Source organism: Aptenodytes forsteri, unplaced genomic scaffold, assembly GCF_000699145.1.
Source record: "Aptenodytes forsteri isolate BGI_AS27 unplaced genomic scaffold, ASM69914v1 Scaffold168, whole genome shotgun sequence".
Taxonomy (NCBI): Eukaryota; Metazoa; Chordata; class Aves; order Sphenisciformes; family Spheniscidae; genus Aptenodytes; species Aptenodytes forsteri.
The window spans coordinates 1,321,133-1,344,972 of record NW_008796047.1 but is presented as its reverse complement, the minus strand read 5'-3'; the positions used below and the strand labels follow the sequence as shown (position 1 = coordinate 1,344,972).

Sequence of the window (23,840 nt, the reverse complement as noted above, 5' to 3'; positions counted from 1 at the left end):
CTATCAAATGACGTTTTAAACCCACTCTTTAAGTGTGGTAAGTTAGAGATGCAGGACAAAGGGGAGTCCTTGACAACAGGACTTTGTCAAGGCCCCAAGACAACAAACCTTTAAACTAGGAGTAACCTCTAGTGGCTCTAAATAGTCAATATCATGTTTGCTGATTTTCACTAGGCATTATATTAGCATTACTGTTTCCTAAATACATTATGTCATAATATTTACCTTTTATGGCTCTGTATCTCACTCCTTCCTGCCCCAGGAATGATAGATGTGTAGTTTTGTTTTTGACATTAAAACATGAATTTTAAACGAGAGAGGACAGGGAGAAGCTTGTGTTTTCCTTATTACTGAGATGATTTTTAATAGGGCTTCTTCTGCTCCTCCAACTGAAAACTGCATTATGGAAATGAGTGTCTGTTTCCATACACACAGTGCGCAGGAACCCTTATTTCCTCCCTGCCAAAGAGATTCTCTAGTGTAATAGTCAAAGCTGGCCATCAGTTCTTGAATGGAAAAAAGTGACTAAAGTCCATTTTGTCTGCTGTAGTTGAAGTCAGGCTCTTCAATCTCAGTTTCTGTTATGTCTGAGATTTTGGAGTGTGTCCTTCCTATTTCTTCCAGGGCACAGGCTAGGGAGTCAAGGTCACCATCGTGCTGATGTCGGGCTTCCCAGAGGTCCAGAATGACAGCAGATGGACTGCTTTGTGTAGCAAAATAGGAGAGATTCCTAAAAGGAGGGGAGAAAAAGGTGAAACAAAAAGGATGAGGAACAGTATATACTGTAGCTGCCATTAATGTGAAAGTGCCCTCTGTTGTGCCTAGCACTATGGATGTGTTTAAGAAACAAAAAACCTTCAGCAAGACCTAGATGAGATAGTGGAGGCAACCCTCAAGAGGACACACACTGGTGTATTTATTCTTCAAATGTCACTTGCTCAGTTTAGCAGAGGTAGAATGAACAAGGGACTTTTATATTCTGAGGTACATAAATGCTGGCCAGCAGTACCATCCTATATCATTTCGAAAATAAGTCAGTTCTGGAAAGCATCATTAGTAAACTTAGCAAGTATTCATCAGGGACAGGAATTATATAACTTAAATTGATGCTTGTGATGATGTGAAGATATGACATCTTTTAATTTGTAAATTTATATTTTATTAATATGTAGGTTTTAGGACTTTGCAGAGGAGATATTTGCAAAGAATTTGGTAAAACCAAGTGTTTATCTTAAACACGTTACCCTATAACCCCTTCTATTTATGGGCTTTGGACATAATCATCTGAATAAATACATTAACTTCACAGTCACAAGCATAAATGTTATTTATAGCATTTGTATTACATATAGATACATATCTATAAATACAGGAAGAAACAGATAAACCTGTAGCATAGAAAAGGAAATTTGGACTTGAATGCTATTGCTTGGCTTTTTAAACCAACTCCATGATAATTAAATATTTGCTACTGACCATTTTTGGACTGTTACCCATCAGTAAAAAACTGGCAGATACCATTTTTTTTTTCCTCAAGCTTCGCTAATTACCTTTCCTCAGTACATTCATCTCTATTGGTGATCGGAAGTTAACATACAGTGAACAGTTTGTGCACACGTGTGTGTGTACATGTAGTACAATTCCAGCTTTAAAGACATTCCTTGTAGCAACAATATGAATAGTTTCAGTGCATTGAAAGAACAGATTACTGTCCCAACTGAGGAGCTAAAGCCAGGCTGTTACTCTTGTCAAGTAATACCTTGACTTCAACAGAACTGCTAGGATGGCAGTGGCCTGTATTTTGAAATAGATGGGGGAAATACTATGATGTCACTAGTGGATTATGATGTACAGCAGATACGTGGAAATCTATGAAGTCAAGTATTTATGCTCTACCATCTGGTTTTATAACTACATTTTGGTTTGTTTAAACTGCTCAAAACCTTCCTTTTTCTATCTACGAATTTGATTTTATAAAAATAGATATTGCAAAGACCCTACCAGGTATCTCCAACACAGAATCAAAAGTTAAAGGGCTATCATAAATTTAGTCTTACGCAAGTCAGTGTAATCTCCTTAGTACACTGTCTCTGTTTCCTGAGAAAGAAGACATCTCCTCCAGCTTCCTCTACACATGAAGAACAGAACCCAGGGGAGATTAAAGTGCCTGACAATAGGCAGCAAACACTGATAAGTAAAGCAGAATTTTCTGACTCTCTCACTATAGATTACTTTTTTCTTTGGTTCAGATGTGGTTTATTGAGATTGCCATGCAAAGCAAGAAGTCAATGAAAATTTATTTTGCTTGATTTAAGTATTCCTCTACCCTCTTGGGAATGTATTTATGGTGTTTGTGACAATCAGAAAATATTTCTGTGAGTGAACTGTCTCTACCAATTTAATTTAGCCAAGAGGAAAAAGCAAAATAAGTAGTAAATTAGTTTTTACTGCATCTTTCAGTTTTAATAATCATAATATTATTACTCCTAACAGTAGATCATGACTTTCTTTTTTAAATTCCTCTACCCTCTTGGGAATGTATTTATGGTGTTTGTGACAATCAGAAAATATTTCTGTGAGTGAACTGTCTCTACCAATTTAATTTAGCCAAGAGGAAAAAGCAAAATAAGTAGTAAATTAGTTTTTACTGCATCTTTCAGTTTTAATAATCATAATATTATTACTCCTAACAGTAGATCATGACTTTCTTTTTTAATGCCTTTTCCTTAAAAAAAAAAAAAAATTTGCAAAGTGTATAATTCATTTTGGAAAAAAAATACGAATAAATTAGTTTTTACTGCATCTTTCAGTTTTAATAATCATAATATTATTACTCCTAACAGTAGATCATGACTTTCTTTTTTAAATATGCCTTTTCCTTAAAAAAAAAAAAAATCTGCAAAGTGTATAATTCATTTTGGAATACAAAATACGTAGATAGAAGCCAAGGCAACAGGCCATCCAATTTTTTTTTGAGAGAACACGCAACCTCCTAAGTCCTTTAAACCATGGCTTTTGTAGTACACAACAGTGCCAAAATCCTTCCACGGTGTTACATACTTTACCAAGACCCCACTCTTGTGGGTGTACAAAGAACAGGTCAAGTCCAGAACAAAGAAACTGACCTTAGAAGCAACCATCAGGTAGGACAGGGCACACGGGTTTATTCAGAGGAGAGAGCGCTTCCTGTTTTCAGCAGCTACTCGTATATAAAAGAATGTACAAACGACAGCTTATCCTTGAGAGTAAGTATGTTAATTGCTATGCACACATCTTTAACACCAGCAAACAAACAAATAAACCCATAAGAGCAGCAAGTTATTGCCATTGCATATGTAAATGTTCACCTTTCAAAATTGCCTTCCATTACCTGTTAATGCAGGTTTTTTGTGCTAACATCTCCCAGTCTTTGCCTTTGGCATTGGGTGTGTCAAATGTTGCACAGATGCGTTGTCTAATAGAGTAGGGGATTTTGAATGCTTTTGGACCCATCTGTGCAGGGAAGTTGCTGTCATCATGTGCAAAGAAAGCGATGGTTTCTCTTTCATTCTACACAGAATATAAAAGCAAAGCATTTAGTTAGGGCATCAGGCTTTCTGTCTGCCTGGGCTCTGGAAGTGGCTCTCTTTAGCATAGTAACAGAGTAACACCAAGAGTCCTATCATAACACTCCACTCTGTTTAGAAATGGGGAACTGAGACAGGATTTCTGCATAGCCTCTTCAGAATGAGAATAGCTGTAAGTGCAGACAGTTCTGTACACTTTTTGCTGCCTTGTTATGCAGGGATCTGCCTGCAGTGAGCCTGCCTACGTATACCTATTGATGTATCAAGTCTGCTTTTGGAGGAAGAAAGAATCAAACCTGAGCCTGAGTAGTTTGTAGAATTGACAACAGAAAATTAAATAGCTAAGAGGTATTTTTCTGATTTGTGAAGGAACTTCTAGAACATCACAAGTACCTATGTATAAAAACATTTAAAATAGTGTCATTTTCCTTCTACAAGGTTCCTCTTCTTGTTTATTTTTGTGTTACAGATGAAGTCCAATAGAGCAGTGATTGGTAGATGGAATGCCACAAAAGCATATGGGTTTCTAAATCTTTAATTGCTTAAGCCTAAAATATGGACACATAAATCCCTCGTTTGTGATTTTTTTTTAAAAACACCTGAATTCTGTAAGTACCTCAGTTCTTCCATGTTAAAAATCTCTTTGGAATCCAGGTCCTTTTGTGGATCTGGCCCATTCTTTTCCTATGAAATTATACCAGTCATGTGTAATAAGAGTCACATTTCCATGCATTATTCATTTCAGTGCAATGCATCATAAATATTAAATAACAATGATGCTATAGTCTCTTCATATAACATTTATGACACATCCCAAAAGTCATCCATGCAAAGTAATAGCAGTGCTGTAGATATATCGCATGGTCTGACTGTTTCAATTAAATACGCAGAACAATAGTAGATTTTCATACCCTGCACATGTGAGATAAGCTACTGCTACTCCATGCAAAGAATAGCAGTGCTGTAGGTATATCGCATGGTCTGACTGTTTCAATTAAATATGCAGAACAATAGTAGATTTTCATACCCTGCACATGTGAGATAAGCTACTGCTACCTGGTTAGTTCAGGGAATTGTAAAGCAATGAGCAATTCAAGTATTCAGTTGGTTTTTATATATTTATTTTACAGTTAAATTATCCTCACTCTTCAATCACTTTTTGAGATAGGCATGAGAAAGCCCTTCCATACTAGCAAATCCATTTGAAGACAGAATTGTAACATGCTCTAGGGACTTGCGGACAGATAGGTCCCTTTGAAAAAAGAGACCAAAAAAAAGGCAGCAGCAACATTGTATTGAGGTATATAGAGAATGACAGACCTTTTTTATGAAATAACAACAAAGAACTGGAAAAACGCTTGGCCGGATTCTGAGGATGTTTTTATACAGAATGTTGTTTGTGGTTTTCTTACTTAGTTGTTGCATTCTCTGCATAGTGTATTTAGCAAAGGGCATATATCGTTAATCCAGAAGTATTAATCTGGATTAATCAACAAAGATGCGCAATAATCTAAAAAAAGCAGCCAATGTTTTCATTGCTGAAGGACACATCACCAGGTTGCTTGACTACCTGTTTGATTTCTTTCACCTGTGAGCAAAGTTACAATCCTTGCAAGACATTCTGTGTACACAAAAATGCTCTAATAAGCGAATAGCCAGTGGCCTAACAGCATACAGCAATCCATCTATTTTCAACTCTCGGTGCTCTGCAAGCTATTCAAAAACTTTTTGCAAGAAAACTATTGCCACCAACTCAAATATAAATTATTTTTAGTGTTGTAGAATCTCTGTACTTTGATTTCTGCTGGAAAAGGAATCTGTAAGGCTTTATATACTTGTTACGGTTTTGAACAGGGCATAAGAAACTACACAGAGTTAGAAAGGACAAAAATGGGGAGGGATCATGTCTCATACTACACAGCAACCTAACAAAGCAAAAAGGAGGGAGAACACTTCACCTCTAGAATGGATGTCTGGATCTGTAGGATTTGCTCATGACCCTTGACTTGTCGGACACAGATCTTGCAGGACAGCTGTGTAGTCGCAGGAGTGTAGCGCTCCAGTGAAAAGGCACAGTGCAGTGGCTTCTGGCTGCTGCACCACACGCGAGAGAATGGGACTTCCTATGAGAGAAACGTTTCCCACAAGAACGGGGAGGCAGGCGTGAGGAAGAGAGAGAGAAGTTGTGACAGTCACAAAATAGGGGAAAAAAAATCCATTATTTTTCTCTGCAACTGCTTTCTTACTAATGTCCCTGCAAACTCAGACTAGGACAAAACTACTAAATGACGATTCAATTGATAAATACTAAGATTTTACATTTAGTGAAAGCTTAGATTTCATTCAGTGACACAAATGATGAGAGACTCCCATCTGAAATGAAACTTAGGAAAGATGCACTTCACTTACTCCTCCTAGGCAGGGATCAGAACTCTTACTCTAATCTGTGTCTCCTTGCCATCACCTTGTACTACAGAATCCAAAAAAAGGAACTTCCCATCAAGAACTGTACTTCCTCTGTAAGTTAATGCAGCATAGAGCATGACAGCATATTTTCTATATTTATGGTCCATCCAAATTTAAAAACACCCACCTGCCTGGGTAGTCACGTGCAGCCCACTGCACATCATTGGTCAGTCTCAGTTTTACTTCTTAGTTTCATCCTGTTATATTCTGTGACTACTTTCAGTGACTCCTCTACTTCAGCCAGGGACAGTTTATGGGATGAATGCCCTCATCAAATGCTATATAGACAACTGCAGCAATTAAATCATCAGAGATTTCTGGCATCTCTGGTTGCTTTGAGTTCCTAAAAACGTATGGAAATAGACAGGAGAAGTACATAGGGGGCAGCTAACTTCTGTTTTATGATTACTTTCTAAATACCAAAGTTCTGTTACTGGTCTCCTCTCTTTATGCTTTCAGAACATGTTTGGGGTTTTTTTTCCCCATTTTCAAACTAACATCAGCTATAAACCCACTATGGTGTTCTACATTGTAGCCGTGAAGGCATGTAAATACTAAAAACAATTAAACCAAATATGTTCTTTATTAATTTCAAAATATTGGAAAATACTGTAGAATCGGCAACCTGGAGAATAATGTAAAAGGGAAGAAAAGACTGATATTAATATTTTGTTCTATTGTATCTTAGCATTCATCCATATAATTATAGGACAGCATTAAACAGCTTCAATGAGCAATTATTCCAACACGAGAAAACTAGTTTAAAGATTTTTACATTAGTTTTTCTAGAGGAGAATTATGAATTTTCAGATTATTCTGTCCCTTTTTCAGGTACTATTTTTAAATTTTAGAATTGACTTGAATGGCATGTGAAGCTGATCCTTCAAAGAAAATACAGTAATTACTATATGCAAATTTAATCTGGGCATGCATTCTGCTTGCATTTTTCAGAGCTTTATAAAGGGTTAATAAGTGACACCGACAAGGACATAAAATGTGCTGCCTATAGGCAGCTATAATTCCTTCAGTATTTACTACTGATAGTTATAACTGGGTGACGTACCAACTAGTCGCTTGTCATAATTAGCTGTTTAAATCAAGTAAACCATGCATTTAACTCTTATGATCAGTTTATATATGGAAGCTCACCTGAAAGATTACAGCTCAGAAAACACGCATTTCTTCATTCTTGCCTTCCTATAAGCAATTTTTATTGGACTTAGGTTGCGATCTTTTCTATGTCCCTGAAGAAATTAGCTATGCGCTGGTAATCTGAGAATGTACAGCTTCAAAGATCAGCCTCACCCTATACTTTGAAGTACAGTCAAGACTAAAACTAAGGAGAACATCGTTGTACTCATAGCTGATACGCAGTTTACTGCTTCTTAAGAGTGTCTCAGGCTATCTGTAATGATGCACTAAGTGATAATGACAAGCTCTGCATTTAGGTCCTGAGTTGGTAGCAGTAGCAAGATACCAACAGCGATAAAGAAAACATTAGCAAAATATTAGAAGTGGAGCAACTGTAATTAGATTTTTCCAGAGTAATCATCTCTGCTTTCATTCAGAGTGGAAGAATCACTCAGCTGAAAAGAATTATGTGAAACATAATGGGGGGGGGCAAAGCATGGTGGAACGATAAGTGTTTAAAGCATTCCAGAAATGCTTTCAGTTTTATTCTCCCTTTATAATTAAGTTCCTAGCAGACAGAGGGAATGTAAATCATCTCATAGCTACAGACAGACACTGGATCCTGCAAGAGACACAAGATGCTAGGAAGACAGCTGCTCTTAAGCCCCAAAGGTGCCTGTCTGACTTCTTAACATGCTTGTCACAGCCTCTTCCTGCTCTAACACCCAAGCAGTTTTTTGAGGGTTCCCCCTAGTTACTTGTGAACATGGTGAACAAGCACTCAGCATCTCTCCTGCAGGGTGGCCAGGACAAACAAATGCACTTAGCATAGTCTAGAGAAACTCTACCACCTGCCATTAACTGCTTTTATGCCACAGTTTTACATGATGATTTATTCATCTGTTCAAGCCTTGAAGCAGGATCTTTACTTATCTATCTGAGAAATCATTAACATAAATCTTTCCTCATCATACTATCTGATAATGGTTTCGTTTGGTGGACCAAACAGACAATTATGGAACAGGCTCTTTTCAGTTGATCTTGACAACCACAACAGCCAGCTTGTTTTTAAAGTGAGGTACGTAGGAGAGAAAACAAGTAAACACTGGAAGAAACTCCACTTGAAGAAACAGATTCTTTCATATATAAAGAAAGAGGCTGGAACCAAATCAGAGCTGTCAACAGAGTTGGGACATTTCACAAAACATTTCACTGAGGGGGAAATACAAAGCCAATATAAGTTGTTCTGCAGTTTCTGTTAGAAACAATTATTGTATTTCTCAGCTGTCCAAGTCACCCAAACTATACTCAATTATAAAATGTAAATATTTATTTGGCTTCAGTATCAGCAGTGTGTCAGACCATTCTGTCAGCAGAGGTTTTTTGCACATGCTTCTTTCTAACTGAGTGGCTGCTGAGAGAATGGGTAATGCGCCTGCTATGATCAAAATCTTCAGCAGGTCTGCCATTAAAGCAAGCACAGCACTTAAGCATTCTTCTGTGGGTTATGACTCCCTCATCCGACTTTTTATTTTTTGTTTTTATCTTGCAGCAATAAATTTAATAGCTATTTTGGACTGTGTGACTTGCATTAGATTCAGCAAAGTGAGGTCCTTGCAACGCGTGAAGATTAGTATAGAGAAATTTGCATTGGCTATCATGTCTTGTTTTAACAGCACCCTGCAGTTCAGTTTTGACTGGAAACTCTAGGCTATTACTTGCCAACAGAGAACAAAAATACCTGAGTTTAATATACCATAAGCAATATATTTATTCATAGAAGTTGTACACAGCATTAAGAAAAGTGCTGAACCGCACACAAAGTATTTTGAGGCCTCTGAGTCACTCTCAGAACTTTGCATGCACCAGAGACTCACAACCAGCAAAGGAAGTAATGCCCCAAAGAAATAACAACTTTACAGAAATTATCAGGCAGAAATAATCCTCCCTGAATTCTTAACTACAAAGAAACATGGAGGCTAGAGTAGTAAAACCTCTTACTCTGGTCATCAGCAAAGTTGTTTGCAGACAGCACAGTAAGTGGTGTTTTCTGCAGGCCATTTTTCTAATTTATCATACCACAGTGTTATTTGGGTTCTTAGGGTCTGTTCCTCCTTCTGTAGTTGCAATGCCTTTCTGCAACAGTCTTAGCAAACAATATGAACAGTAATTTCTACTGTGTCCAATATAAGGGAGTGAAAGTGTTCATCTCTGAACAGTTTTATATTCTATTACTAGAGCTATTTAAAGAAGTTGCTTTGCTGCAAGAAAAGTCTAGGACATTTTTCACCACGGTAAGGTGGTGTTTTTAAGCGGTCACCATGGCAAGACAAGTTCAGTTAAAACTTTCCTGATTTTTTTTCTCCTGTACACTGGACATTTAACTAATACACATTCTGCATGATGGGCCTGTGGAAGGTGTTTTGTCTGCCTTCTAAAGCAGTCAGAAGAGATCAACATAAGATAATGCTACATATATTTAGTTCAGATCTATCGAACAGTTATTAGAAAGCAGTTTTCAGAAAACAGACTCTTTCTAAATGGCGCTTTGAGGTTGAATTTTAGTCTGTCATGCAGATTTAGTCTCCAGGATTGGACAAGGGATCAAGAGACAATAAATTAATCAAAGTACAGAGCTGTGTTTATAGTATGGTGTGAGGCAAAACTCAATTTGTTGTATTAAGAGAAAACTCCCATGATTTTTTTACTGCTCAGGAAGGTACTAGTTTTGATAGGTATTTGATATAGTAGTGGGGGCATCCTAATACTGATTGGTTTGTCTTTTAAAATGCAATTAAGTGAGTAGATTAAACAAAACACTTAAAAGCAAGCAGTTCTTCATATGAAGCTGAAAATGATGCGGTTTCTTTCAGTTCTTAAGTTGTAGCATAAATTATCCTTGTATTCTTAATGATGTAAGAATTTATCTGGATGTAGATCAGCCCATCAGCAATGGGCTCTAAGTTTCAGAGAAGTTTGGAGAACATGGCAATACATTTAGAACAATTTTTTTGCCAAAATACTGAATGATAGATAACTCTCTCTCTATATGCTTCTGGGAAAAGGGAGATTATATAGTCTAAGTAAGTTCTGTATTTTAAAAGACCAGTCCACTGTATGTGCCAGCACATTGCTTATAATTTCCAGTAACCAATATACTTAGAAATTCTTTTGTTTTGATTTTTACTTTCCTGTCTTCAACAGCGTCTTTAATTAATATAGTACAGAAATATAATTTGCTCTTCCTCAGTTCTCATTCTTAGTATATATGTGCTGTAATTTGAACTCATGACATTTAAATGTCATTTTCAGCCATATATTCATAGTTATATCGAAATTGGAATGACAAAGATACAAGAAACATCTTCACGAGTGATAAATTTTAACAAGAATATAGGCCTTCCGTTGGAGGTAATTGAAATGAGGAAAAGTACAAGCTTGCATTTTTGTAAAATGAAAAATGTAAAGCATTCTGTTACATATGAAATCTGTGTTTGTCAAAATCATAAGGCAATGCATTTTTGTTGCATGCTCAAGAGATTAAAACCACACCTTCCAAAAATAAAAGGGACCATTGTCTTATTTGGGTTATGCCTGTACCAGTGAAAATTCTTACTTCCTCTGAATGCAAATGTAAACAAATAAAATTGACAGGTACCTGACATGCAGTAAATGGTTTAATTCTCCAAAGGAAAGGAGGGATATCAAGGACAGATATCTGAAGGCTGAAGGTATTCCCTTTGAAATGCAAAAGTTTTGGTTCCTCCAGTAATTGTCCTCCTTGGAGTCTTTCATCCGAAACCACTTCCTGCAACGGTAGAGTATTAGGAACGAACACCAAATCTAATGAACATTCATCTTTATGAAAGGTGCCTAGTTCACCTACAGCATTACCAGGGTACAGCAGTGGAGTATTTCTCTCAGGGCCAGATGATGGGCATTGACATTTATATTTCACCACTGGAGTTAAAAGGATGGTTAGGCATTGTCAGCTCTATTTCCATGTACGTAATGATGGTACTTGTGACACTGAATTTTCTTGTTGGCTACCTCAGTATCAATACCCACATACCTTCAGACTAGGAGCGCAGTACTTGAGAAGGAATCTTTAAGGGTATTGCAACACAGTAGTGGCTGTCTTCACATTTTGGGGTTTCAAGTCAAAGCCAGCCAGTTTTCTTTTTTACTGAAAGTTACTCATGTTTGACTGTTACTATTTTATTGCATCCCACAAGATCACTATTACAAAGGAGAAGTTTACCAGCAGTTCATTACCCAGAGCACTCCCTAACATCAGCATGAAGAGGGAAGCAAGACTATGTCAGCCCATTTCCAGGTAAAGCTATTTCCCTCCAAAGAGGAAAATGGAAACTGTTTAAACTGTGACATCATTGTAGGTTAGTCCCTCTTGTGTTCTGGAATAACACAACTACCCTTGGTATTTTAATTAAGCTTTTGAATAAAAAGCTCCTACAGGTTGTGTCTAGTATTCCTTAAAGACTCGACATACAAAGCTGAGCGAGATATTTACTTAACAGACTAAAAGGACAATAGACAACATAAGGCATGCTTGGTGAATAGTCTACTCAGTTACAGATTAAGTCAATAGCAGTTTTGGTGAGGAAGTAACTCTGGGGACTTTAAAGAGCACTGAAAGAAACACAGCAAGCGTACACATTAGACAAAACGCTTCAGTTTCATTTCTCCTCTCTTGGACATTTCCAGAATTACTGGGCCAAGACCCTGAGCAATCTTGGAAGGGCTGACTTTGAGCAGGAGTTTGCACTACAGCCCTCTAGAGGTCTGTTCCAACCTAAATTTTTATATAATCCTGTGAATTTAAAACATAATAGTAAAAAAAATCACCCCTGCCTGTACTTACGCAATGTTTATTCCTGTACTGTCACAGTAAAAATACTAGTGAGGAGGGAAAGCTTGCAGGAGTGTTTAAAAATCAGCTAGCAAGAAGTCTTTCAAAATTACCTTTTTTATCCTCATAAATTATATAAAATCTGTGTACAATGAAGAGGTTTAGTGCTTGTCAGTAGTAAAGTTATTGTTGGAAGAGCTACTGGAATCATTGTGACCTTCTGAAAATATAATGACTGCTAGAGCTTTCTGAAACTATAATAATGGATTTCTATTCTAAACCAATTTACAGGCATTCAGTTTGTTTTAACTCCTGATGGCTGGGTTTATATGAAAGAAGGAATAAGAAGGGAAACTTTAGGTTTTGATTTTCAACAGCAAAGGGACTAGCTTATTTCAGAACTATTTTCAAAATTCCCTGAATGTGTTGCGTTTTTTTAAAATGTACTGTAGTTGTAGAAATACTGCTCTACCTTTAATAATGCATAATGGCCCTTAATTCCACAAGCGTCAGCAGGATTATGGCAAAATACAGAATACAAAGGACTTGGTTCTTTTATCTTTTGAGAGCCAAGAGTTTCCCAACACAATAGGAATTGCATGAAGGGCAAAGTCACCTGTTAGAAAATTAAGGTAAGTTTTCACACCGGGACAAAATCAAGGAACTTTGTATTCCATATAGGACTGCACTGTAAAGGATTAACAGTGTCAAACAAAACTTGGTAAGCCTGACTCCAATACTTTATCAAAAAAAAAAAAAATCTGTATTTCCCATGTTCACCACTTAATATTTACAACACTAGCATGAAGCTGATGCAGCATACTTTTAAGGGAAGTATAATTTCATAAATATACAGTCGTCTCATTATGTACAAACACCCTGTTCTAATTTCTGTGAATGTGGAAAACTGGTAATTATTCTTCTAACACTTTTCTACAGAAAAGCAGCAAGTAACTTTAAAATCTTACTTATTTTAATGTGCATTAAGAAAAAAGTAAGTCAGTCTCCTTCATCGTTTTGCTGAATGTGACAGTAATTTGAAAAACAAGATGGTACAGTCAAATCAGGCTGCTATGGGTGGGGGCTTTTGTGGGTTTTTTTAGTTTAATATACTGAAGGTAAAATTCAGCATGAATGAATCACTGAAAGAGACTGCACCATGCTGTAATGAAGGAGTGTGAAAAAAATAAACAGTTGCTCTGAATAAGATTAATCTCATTTCCCTCTTGTGGGCCTCTTTCGTAGTTGTGTTGCACAATTTTGTGGGAGTTTGTTTCTCTATCTTTAAAAGTTCCGAAGATTTTTGTACATTTTTATAAACGTGCTGCACAATACTAAATGCATACAGGCAGGGCATAACTGATGCAGAGTCGCTAAAGGCATCAGACAACACATGTTTATATTAACTGAATGTAGGACTCAAAGCTACTTCTATGTGTTCACAAATGCCTAAGAAGGAATTCGGGCCTCTGAATTTCAGCAGACTCATCCAGGAAAATACTGGTAACCCACAAATTGTGTAAGTGTTATAAAGGGTATAATTACAAAGCTTTTGTAAGTCTTTCTACAATCCTTTCAGTGGCTTTGCTTTTATTAGAAGCACATAGACATTAGTGCGTGCTTCATTAAGATTCATGTTTCTATTCTGTACGACAGGAAAAGGAAGCAAAAATTCATCTGTCACAACTGTCTTCATTTCAGTTCCCAAAAGAAAACCATTTTGTTAAAGCTTCTGAGTTTACTAAGGCTGCAAAAGCCAGTGAATTTCATTGTTTTGTCTTGGAATTCCATGTAGAAAAATCATGCTAATTTTAATCAGTACCTGGGGATTGTTTTGTGATTTTTTTTTTTTTTAAAGGGGAAATGCACAATTATAATTTAATTTTTGTTTAAAAAGATGGTGGGGCAATCTCTTTCTTCTTGCTCAAATTGTAAAAAGGAGAGGAAATCCTGAACTGACTAATGACAGTGTAAGGGTAATGAGCGTGATAAATACTATACATCAAACGATAACGACTTACATTTTCTGCTTGTAGTGGAGTAGCACTCAGCTCCAGATGCAAGCAAGCGCTGCCTGTGCCCATGTCGTAGCCAAGGCACTGAGCCCAACCTAACACTCTTTGCTTATCAGCTGTAGCTTTGTGCTGTGTTAACCATGGCTGTGAGATTTTTGGTTACTCTAGAATGTGGGCAGAGTGGGTTTCCATCTGCCTGGCAAAAAATGAAAAGAGTTTGGCTGTCCTAAAGCTCTTGCAGTGTAAATCCACAAGTGAAACAACAGTGCAGAGAAATTAAGGGACTTGGAATAAGTCATGCAGCTGTGGCATAAAAAAAATACAGTATTCTCATTTGTTTGAGTTGTGGACTATTGCTGTTGCACAGGGACTATCCCCAGGAATAAAGGAAAGTTAGTATTCTATGGAAAAATAACTAAAACCAAATTAACAAAGTGAAACCATTTACCTGAAATGCACAAGGTGTGTTATCCATACAATATACTCTCAGATTGTAATCCAGAGAATTGCAAGACAGGCAGCCAAAAACCGCTACTTTCAGCTGTCGAACGGCACAGTCAGAGATCGGTTCTCCAATAAGAGCATAAGTTCCAAAGCTGTTTAAGAGAATGTGACAGGCATAAGGATCCAACAGGCAGTAGCAAGAAGTAGTTTCCTCTTCCACAGACATCACTTCCTGCAAAATGAAATTCAGGACAATAGGAGTTATGACATTATTTGTTTATTTTTATTCAACTGGAATGTAAAGTACTTCTGAGAGCCAGTCTGTGCACTCTTTACTCATGCTGACCTCAGGGAAGGGGAGAAGATACCTATATGAGTAAATACTCCCAGTTTAGCCCTGAGTCAGCAGTAGGATTTATGGCAATATATTGTGCAGAATTCAATGTGTACAGCATATAATAATAATGATGATGTGTAAGCAATTTTAGCATCTTTTTTCAAGTGCTCTTGACTTTCTAGCTAATTTTTTTTCCCAATATCAAGTTAAGAAATTACTTTGAAGATTAAAGTCAATAAGCAAACCTTGAACAATAGTTGGTATTTGACTTCCTTTCAGAACATCCATTACAGTTATGTTTACCTTCATCAGAAAACTACCTATCCCACTCTTTTGCCTTTCATGCTTAGTTCTGCATTACAGCATTAGATGAGGTATCTGAGCAGTCTACAGTCTGGTGTTACGCTCCTCATTAATTCCAGGGTGTTTGTAACCAACACTGATGGAGCTGACTGAGTATTAAGTGCATCTGAAGTAGGAAAACTAAGCTGAGCTTGAAATGCTTTAAACGAGAGCAACAAACTACATAGTGGTTTAGAGGAGGAAAAGGATAGTGAGTTATGGTATCCATGAATGTTTTAACTACTGGTTTTTTCCCTCACTATGCAATGAACCAAATAGTTCCAGCAGCAGCAGTGCAATAAAACCTGATTGACTATGGATTTGCGTCTAGTTACCGAGTTCTGCAGTTCTAATAACATGTACAACAAACACTTTAATAGTTGGGAAATTCAGAACCTTTCCATCCTGTGTGGATTTCTGTAATGTTGAACAACAGTTCGGTTCATGTTTTAGCCATCCCTTCAGGAGTATTATTAGTAGGCTGTCTCCCCAGATGATGCAGAAAGTTTACTATGTTTGAGACTGCTGCCTACCAAGCAGTTTCAGTTGAAGATGGCCAGTGGGCTTAAAAGTGCAGGTGGACAGACACAAATGATTAAATGCCCATGTCACAAATGCACAAAGCTTAATTTCCCCAGTAAATCAGGATTAGAAAATGCACTTGCAGCTAAAAAAGCAAAATATTTCATTTAATGTACACTAATTGTTCAGAAGTTACGAGCACAGGGTGATCACTGAATGCCCATTAAAATGACATGTACAAAGAGACAAGATTTTTAAATCAGGAGGATCCGTCTATGTTAAAAAAAACTGAAGTGTATATTTTTAACCAGTTCCATAACTTTCTTTATGTCATGATAAATTCTTGCGTGGATGTAACAACTGTTCTGACATGAGTCTCTTTGGTAGCTATGATCTAGCAAAACAATGTTTTTAAAAATAAATGGCTACTGGCTCCATTATTAAGTGATCTGAGAAAATGAATATTTTCTCATGTCACATGGGCTAGATCATAAAATTGACCCTTTCTTGCACATCTTGGTAAAATAGTTGAGAATAGTTTAGCTGCTTCTTAACAAAAAGCAAAATTTTTTTTTTTTTAAATTGTTTCTTTACGATGACTGTTTCTATCACTTATGTAATCTTTGACCTGCGCCTGCATGAATAAGAGTAATCATGTTTCCATCGTTAGTACAGCCTTTTAAGTGGGAGCGGAAGTCTAAACTTACCTCCCATTTTCCTTGCTGTGTCCTTTTTTTCAAGTGAATATTCCAGTGCTCTGAATTTACTTCTGCGCAGTGTGGTATTGTCAAGGCAAACGGAGTACTGACAGACAAATCTGAGGGCCCACAAGTTACTTCTGGTCCTAGAAGAACATCTGTGCCTTCTGGCTGTAGGCTTTGTGTGGGGGGAAAAGACAATAACGTCTGTCAGGCTCTTTTTAATAAGGAGTAAAAATCTACTTTAACTGCAAATTTTAAAATATTTTAGTTAAAATCTAAGTACATTCATCTGTTACAGAAAACAATAAGCAAGCCAATTACTGTGCTAATTTTCATGTAGAAGCAGTAGCTGGAGATGAAACAAAACTATTAGGCCACATCTACTCAAATCGTTGGCTGGTTAGTTTAGGATTCTGGTCTTTAAAATACATTTCAATTTGCTTAAACCAAATACAACACTAAAATTACTCTATGCAAGTAAGCCTTGCTTTATGCACCAGCTGGTAGTATTACCATCTAATTCTGCCTTCAAAGACTGTCATCAACCCTATTTTCACAGTAGTGAAGGTAAAACAAATTATGGTTTAAAAACAGTGTCTCATAAATTTTTCCAGATTGAGTGTGATCTCCCTGGTTTGAAAACACATTTATATTCTGCAGAATGAACAAGCTAGGTATCTTATAGCAGACATCAGGGACAGAACTTCTTTGCTTAAATTTAGAACTCTCCAAGGTTGATATGTGCATGTGGGCTCCATTACAGTCAAGGGAGATCCCATCAGCACAACTGAAGTCTAGGGATTCATCTAATCTGAATGTAATCACCTATGTTTGGTTAGATTAACTGCTTGCTAAGTTACAAAGATGAAGTATCTGACAAGAATCTTCTCTTTCATTCAAACCTAAATTTAATCCTGTCCCACATAAATGTGCTTTCCTTACCTCTTACAATAAACACCTTTGCAGAGCCAGTGACAAAGTGGATGAGACTTACTTCTTAGACATTAAAGCTAGCAATTGAAATGTCCTGTTGGGTTTTTTGGTTTGTTTTTTTTGTTTGTTTGTTTGTTTTTTGGGTTTTTTTTACACTGTAATACTTCATCTGGGTTGTATGATCCCAATTTTTGGCTTCTGAATTACTGGACATGTAGTTCACGCTTAAAATTAATCAAATGGTGTTTCCAAGATAAAAATAAGGGGAAGAACCTCAACCAAGATATAAATAAGATGATATAATAATACGAAGATATAAATAAGAGGAAAATCCCTGCTTGAAAATTAGGATACAGTTCTACTGCCATGTCACAAGCTAACAACAACATTGCCCTTAGAGCTTTGCAATAGCAGCATGGCAACAACCAAACCATCCCATACTGCCTATGCTGCGCCCAATGCTTCATGGCTATACTGTTGAATTCTAAGTTACCCAAGCCAGCTTGGATAATATATTAAGTGAATGCAGCTGTCATGTAGGCACACTTATGTGTAGCCCTGCACTTAAATCAATCAGGTTCCAATCCTGCAAATTGACTTTGCACATCCATCTAACATCACCTGTGGGTAGCATTCTTGGTATAACTGTAATAGCAGGTACTCTGAAAATGCAGTTAAAAATACCATTCTTGCTAAAGACTTGAAAAGTTCCAACAACTTCAGTGGCATCCCTTACTAAGGACTACACGTACAAGTATCTGTGAGATGAAGACTGGAGTGAGAAAAAAGAAGACACAACATGCTAACAAAAAAGGCCAATTTTGCTGTTTCAAGTGTCACAATAAATGCTCCCTAAGCCTCAGTGCTTCTAAGTGTTTGTAGGATTCTTAGGCTAAAAAAAAATCAAAGCACGAACACAGCCTCTACTGTAGCTGCCATGTTCTTCTTGAATAGCGGGTGTGTAAGGGGGGGGAAGAGCAGAGAGAACAAAGCAGGCAGTGCTTGCAGGCCTTGCTGCAGCAAAGCATCTCGGCAATGGCAGCAGTCTTACCACGTTTAGAGACACATGAGATAGACTGTGTGTTTTGTTGAACTGATACCAGAATGACTATTCTAAGCAAACAGTTCAAGCAAAAAACTACTTGCTTCTGCTTATGCCTACGAATAACAAACAACTTTTCACAACTCCTTCATTGCTAGGAAAACACTGCTTTTGCACAAAATACCATCACTTAACACCAACCCCTGCTACCCTTTACAAACCGTTATTTGATTTCCTTAAAAATAAAACCTTCCAGCAGTTACCCCAAATCACTTCTCTTTCCAGCCAATTTAAGAAATCATCCAGTTACTTACGAAGAAAAATGTCTCAGAATTACTAGAAACCCTCAAGCCTAATTTATACATATTTATTTTTCAGTACGTTACTCAGTTCATATGATTCCTCTCTGCTGTACCTCAGCAGAGGCTCATACGTTCTACTTCCTTATCTCTGTTTTGACGCAGCTGCAGGAAGGGGGTAACAAAAGCGTATTTCCAGAGAAAGAGTCAAACCTTAGTTATTTAACTTGGTTGGTGGATTTCTATCCTCTCTCTCTCTCAAAACACATCCTTTGCGCAGTGGCTGCTGCTGACAAATGCATAAAATACGGGGAGGGTGGGGAGGTGGTGGTGGAATTTTGCTGAAGTTAGTTACCTACAAAGCTAGTACAAAGCTTGACAATTCATCTTCAGTAATGGGAGCAAAATATAGGTTATTTTGTTTTCAGCACAAAACCCTAAGGAGACATGAATCCAGAGTTTTAGTTATGCTACTGGTGATGATTCCCATCAGAAATAGCTCAAATTTTTCAAGCATCAAGAATGAAACAAAATACAAATATACAAGATACAAAAAGAAATAACATCAATAGTGGTAGGAGAGTCCTGGTAGCAGCCTAGCAAAGTCGATGTAAAAGATGACTGGGAGACTACAATTGTAGTCTACCAAGTGCCCTCCCACCCACCTCATTTAAAAAATAAATAAATAAATAAAAACCCTGAAAAAGCCAGAGTCACTGAAATAGTGCAGGCTCTGGTCACAGCCACTGGCAGACTTCCAGGGTCACTCGGTGTAATTGCTGACTGCATACATCATGGAGAGAGCAATGGCAGGGATGTGTGTGAATGACCAATGACAAGCCAGTCTGAAAGGAGCTATTTAATTGCTTTTAGAGAATCATTCCCCTTGTAGAACATATTGGACAAACATATGGGAGTTCTGGGAGTTATTTAATGCCAAATGAACTGAAATCAGTTAATTAGATGAACTCTCACACTTGTTGCAAGTAGCAAGAGTCTTTCTGTGTAATAACTGACATGGTATTACGACTCGCATGCAGTTCTGAGCCATTTATTAGGCAAGGCAGGAAAGGGAAACATTACCAAATGCAAGTGTTTAATATTCCCATTGCTGCAAGGTAAAACACATCAGTAACAAGATCTGTCCCCTCAAATCCATCAAAATCAAAGGTGTCTAAGTTTTCCAGTAAAAGACAGACAAATAGTCACTACTGCTGAGCAAAAATGTAAAAAATGTTTTTTCTAAAAATACTACACTAGAAAGAAACATCAGGAATTTCACCCCACAATGTTCTGCGCTCTACAAAGTACTAGTAAAGAGGTTTCTTGCATTTAGAGTTTCAGTTTTGGTTTAGAAATTGCTGCTAGAGGGACATTTGTACCTGAAGCCAGAATACTGAGAAAACTTTATGGGGAGGGGGGCTAGTCCCTCAAGGAGAGGTCTAGTGCTGCTCAAAGCCCCGTTCATGTCAGCTGCCAGAGCAGCTGATTGTGCGTCTGTCAGCCTAGCCTAAAGCAGCAGCAAATGGTGCTACAAATGCTAGATGTTCTTGTCACTTTCTGCTGTGCAGAGGCCCTGAGTTGCAGGTGTGGTAGTACCAAGGTGCACATTCCATCCCAAAGCACTGCTCCATTAAAATTCCATGTTGGAATACTGTGAAGGTTAACTGGAAAAGCAAGGAAGTGAGGAGGAAACAATGCTGAGTGTCCATTTTTTTCTGGACGCAATCAGTTTCAGAGAAGAATTTAATATTTGCCTTTCAATATTTACTCTCTCAGTGGCTTACCATAAGCATCTGCAACAGAGAACCTAATGGCATAACAGGCTCCTAAATGAACCGTGATACCTGGGAAGTGAAGACTGTCTGGTAATGAACACATCTGTGCCTTGAGCCTGGATTTCTCATTGCAGTTCACTCCTTGGATGGCAAAAATACTTGCTTTCAGACTGCTACAGACACTGAAATACTGTTTTTTCCCTCCCCTTTGCACCGACACTCATACAAGTGAACGTGATGGAAAAACAGCAAAATAAATTCATGGTTTAAAAAAAAAATCAATTTAAAAAAGGAACAGCATGATATTTAAACTCTATACCCATTGAGTCAGCAGTTTACAGCTGAAATGGATTCTATTGCTGTGGGCTGCTTTTGTGAGATGAGAAAATTTTGCCCTTGGAAAATAAAGGTACATTATTTGTCCCATTCATATGCCACATTGCGTGTAAATGCATACATTTATGAAGCTTTGATTTTTCAAATTATGTAATTACAAAATATGTTTAAGTCTGGCTAAGACTGACTTGTTTCATTCTGACTATGCAAACGCCAATGTGTGAATACTATATATAGGTGTTGGACACTCGAAGTTAAGTGCGCATCAGAAATACATTCCATTTTTCATATTGTGCTTCCAAATGTGTTCAATCACCATTGAACCTTCACATTTCTGCTAAATTCCTACCAAAGAAAAAGACAAAACAGGGGGAGTAGTGACATGAGACCTGGTCTTCTCAGTCCTCTCAGTTTTCTTTTCTCCTTCTATTTTTCCACTCTCTAATCTTCCCACTCTTATTTTGACTGTACGGTTGAAATCTCTGAAAACCATTATTTTACAGTATTTTCATAATCATTGCATCTCAGTTATGCTTTTTTCTAATATTTAGAATATAGAGGCATAGTCAGAGTTTCTAAGAATTTTTTGTACGATACTAACCAAACACACTAATATACTTGTACAACTCCCAACTTTATGTTTGATGGAAGAATGTGGTGTGAGGGTTTCTATATATTCAGGGACCCAAATCTTTACAGTTTATACTGGCACATGTAAAGAAAAATAATTTGTTTACACTGTAGGTGACTAAATGGTCATCTTAATTAAGAATCACTTTGGCTATTCTCATCTTTTCTCGCATTGCAATTGGTATGGTATTGGAAACATACTATTAAAATGACAGTATGTAGAGTGTAGCATAGGAGAAAAAGTTTGTGAGAAAGGAGAAATAGAAAAAAATGGCCACCAGGAAAAATACAAATATTTCAGGGCAGATTCTGCCTTCTCTTATAGCTCAGTTAACCTTGTTATTTAAGTATGGAATACAGACCGCATTCAACAAGGAAACTGTATTATCTGAATAATTGCAGACTGACATTTTTCTCTTTGATACAGTTTTCACACAGGGTATTTTATAGAGCTCTACATGCATTAAAGGCATGTAAGAGAACTGCAACAAATTTGCTTACTGCTTCAAAGTGAATCAGTAACATAACTGGGACCAGAACCCAGGATCCCAAATACTTGCCCATGCCTCATATCCTCCCACCCTGTCAGCAGGTTCTATCATGAGATGATTGGATTATCAGCCCTTTCTGACTGGACTATCAAACCTTTCACTGCATTCAAGAACATCTACTCCTCATAGGGCTCAGCATATAATAATCGTACTTTGCTGCTTTTCAGCCTGCCTCTCTCCAACATCTCTTTTTCTTACAGTTTTAAATTTTTTTTTTAGTCAGAGTATTATGCTCCCTCTATAAAAAGGAAAGCTCAAAGCTGAAGCATCACACTATGTAAAAGGTGTCGGTGCTTCTAGTGATTTTGTTCCAGCTGTTCTCATCTTATTTCTAGACCCCAGTAAGACCAGCTACTCTGCCACAGCTGGCAAACATTTCTCTCTTTTTGTAACAATCTAATTGGATTGCAGTATGTATTTTTTATTTATTTTTCAATTCTAAAGCCTCTTCAAGCACATATGCTGGCAGCAGGTGGTTGTGGAGCACTAGCATTTTAAAGACGATAGCCACACACTAGACCTTGTGCAAGCTCTTCCGTGATGAGCATGCGGGGTTCAAGAACAGGCTGTTGTGAATGGACACGCAATCTCTAGTAGAATCCTAAAGTATTTCGGTGCTATCGTCCACACGGAGCTGCTGTCATATCTACTGAAATATTGTTTTGCTTTTCTTGAAGAATATACCTGACCTGCCTCCTTGGTGGGGAGAATTCGGGATGGGGGGATGTTAACATTGGCCTAGGGGTGAGGAGTCCTTCCATGTAAGTTACCTACAGGCTCTGGCTGATTCTTGGCTGGATACAGCTAGCAAGAAGATCTCCCAGCCAACAGTACTGAGACTTACGCATTCCAGTTCTGTTAACCAAGTGACAATTTCTAACTGCACAGAACCACTCACTAGCTGTAATTCCCTGCAGCCTGTAACTAACTTCAGTGACGCATCTTGAGGCGTTCTGGTTCAGGGAACAAACCAGCAGATAGTGATCTCTGTTCCAATGTAGCTCCGCTTAGTCTTTCTGGCTTAAGTACGAAGTCAGAATTATGCAGGGAGGCAAGAGACATTCACTCTAATTCTCACTTGGGCCAGAATCAATAGCTTTGTTGTTTCTTTCACAAACATCAATAACCTGTACTTTCTGCCAGCATCAAAGCATGTGTATGGTGTTTGAAGGTTGAGCTTAGCTATTTTTCTCCGTAAGTAGTCCTTCAGTGGTTCTTCAGGAAATTCTAGCTGCAAGAAGCATCCTAGAGGATCTGTGCAGTGAAGCCCATATATGTGTCCCTAAGAGTTTATGGTTTGGCATCTTTTTGGAGGGACCACCAGTTCCATCACTGATTTGTTCAGTTTCATGAGACACTAAAGAATTTTCAAACCTGAATTTGATTTCTGTTTAGGATACAATGAGTTGTTCATTCCCCAGAGGATTGTATCAATTTACAGCAAAACCAGCTGATAATCTCATCACAGTATCTGTAGTGCACAGACAGGGATTTTTTTTTTCCCCCCACTACAAAGTGACAGTGAATTCAGCATAGCTCTATCAGATCCCATATCATCTCTGTTCCTCTGTCTTTTAATGTATATCTCATACCAACCTACTTCAATAGCTAAATGAAGATTAGAATAGAAGTGACAGCTAACCCGCTAGTCCTAAATAATCTAAATCTGAACAATACGATCCTTGTTCTCTCACACACATTTAAGATGCATAAAGTACCTATTATGGTGAGTTCACATCTCTGCAACACCACCACAATTAAATTCCACTGATTACCATACAACTTCTGCGACTTCATTTTTAATGGTGATACATCTTCAAACTTGTGAAGTAAAGAAAACCTATTCTCTTTCTCTAATCCACTATTTTACCCTTCCT

The 23,840-nt window shown here is 37.5% G+C and overlaps 1 protein-coding gene across 1 annotated transcript in view; it reads right to left on the bottom strand.

The window, feature by feature from the left end:
- Positions 1-525: 525 nt before the first annotated feature.
- Positions 526-23,840, bottom strand: part of UNC5D (unc-5 netrin receptor D) — a 91,547-nt gene continuing 68,232 nt past the window's right edge. The window contains exons 12-17 of the mRNA XM_009286198.1: positions 16,401-16,569; positions 14,497-14,724; positions 10,822-10,971; positions 5,525-5,689; positions 3,371-3,549; positions 526-730 (exon numbers count right to left, since the gene is read on the bottom strand). Of these exons, the coding sequence (XP_009284473.1) occupies positions 526-730; positions 3,371-3,549; positions 5,525-5,689; positions 10,822-10,971; positions 14,497-14,724; positions 16,401-16,569 (1,096 nt within the window). The remainder of the gene's footprint in view (positions 731-3,370; positions 3,550-5,524; positions 5,690-10,821; positions 10,972-14,496; positions 14,725-16,400; positions 16,570-23,840) is intronic.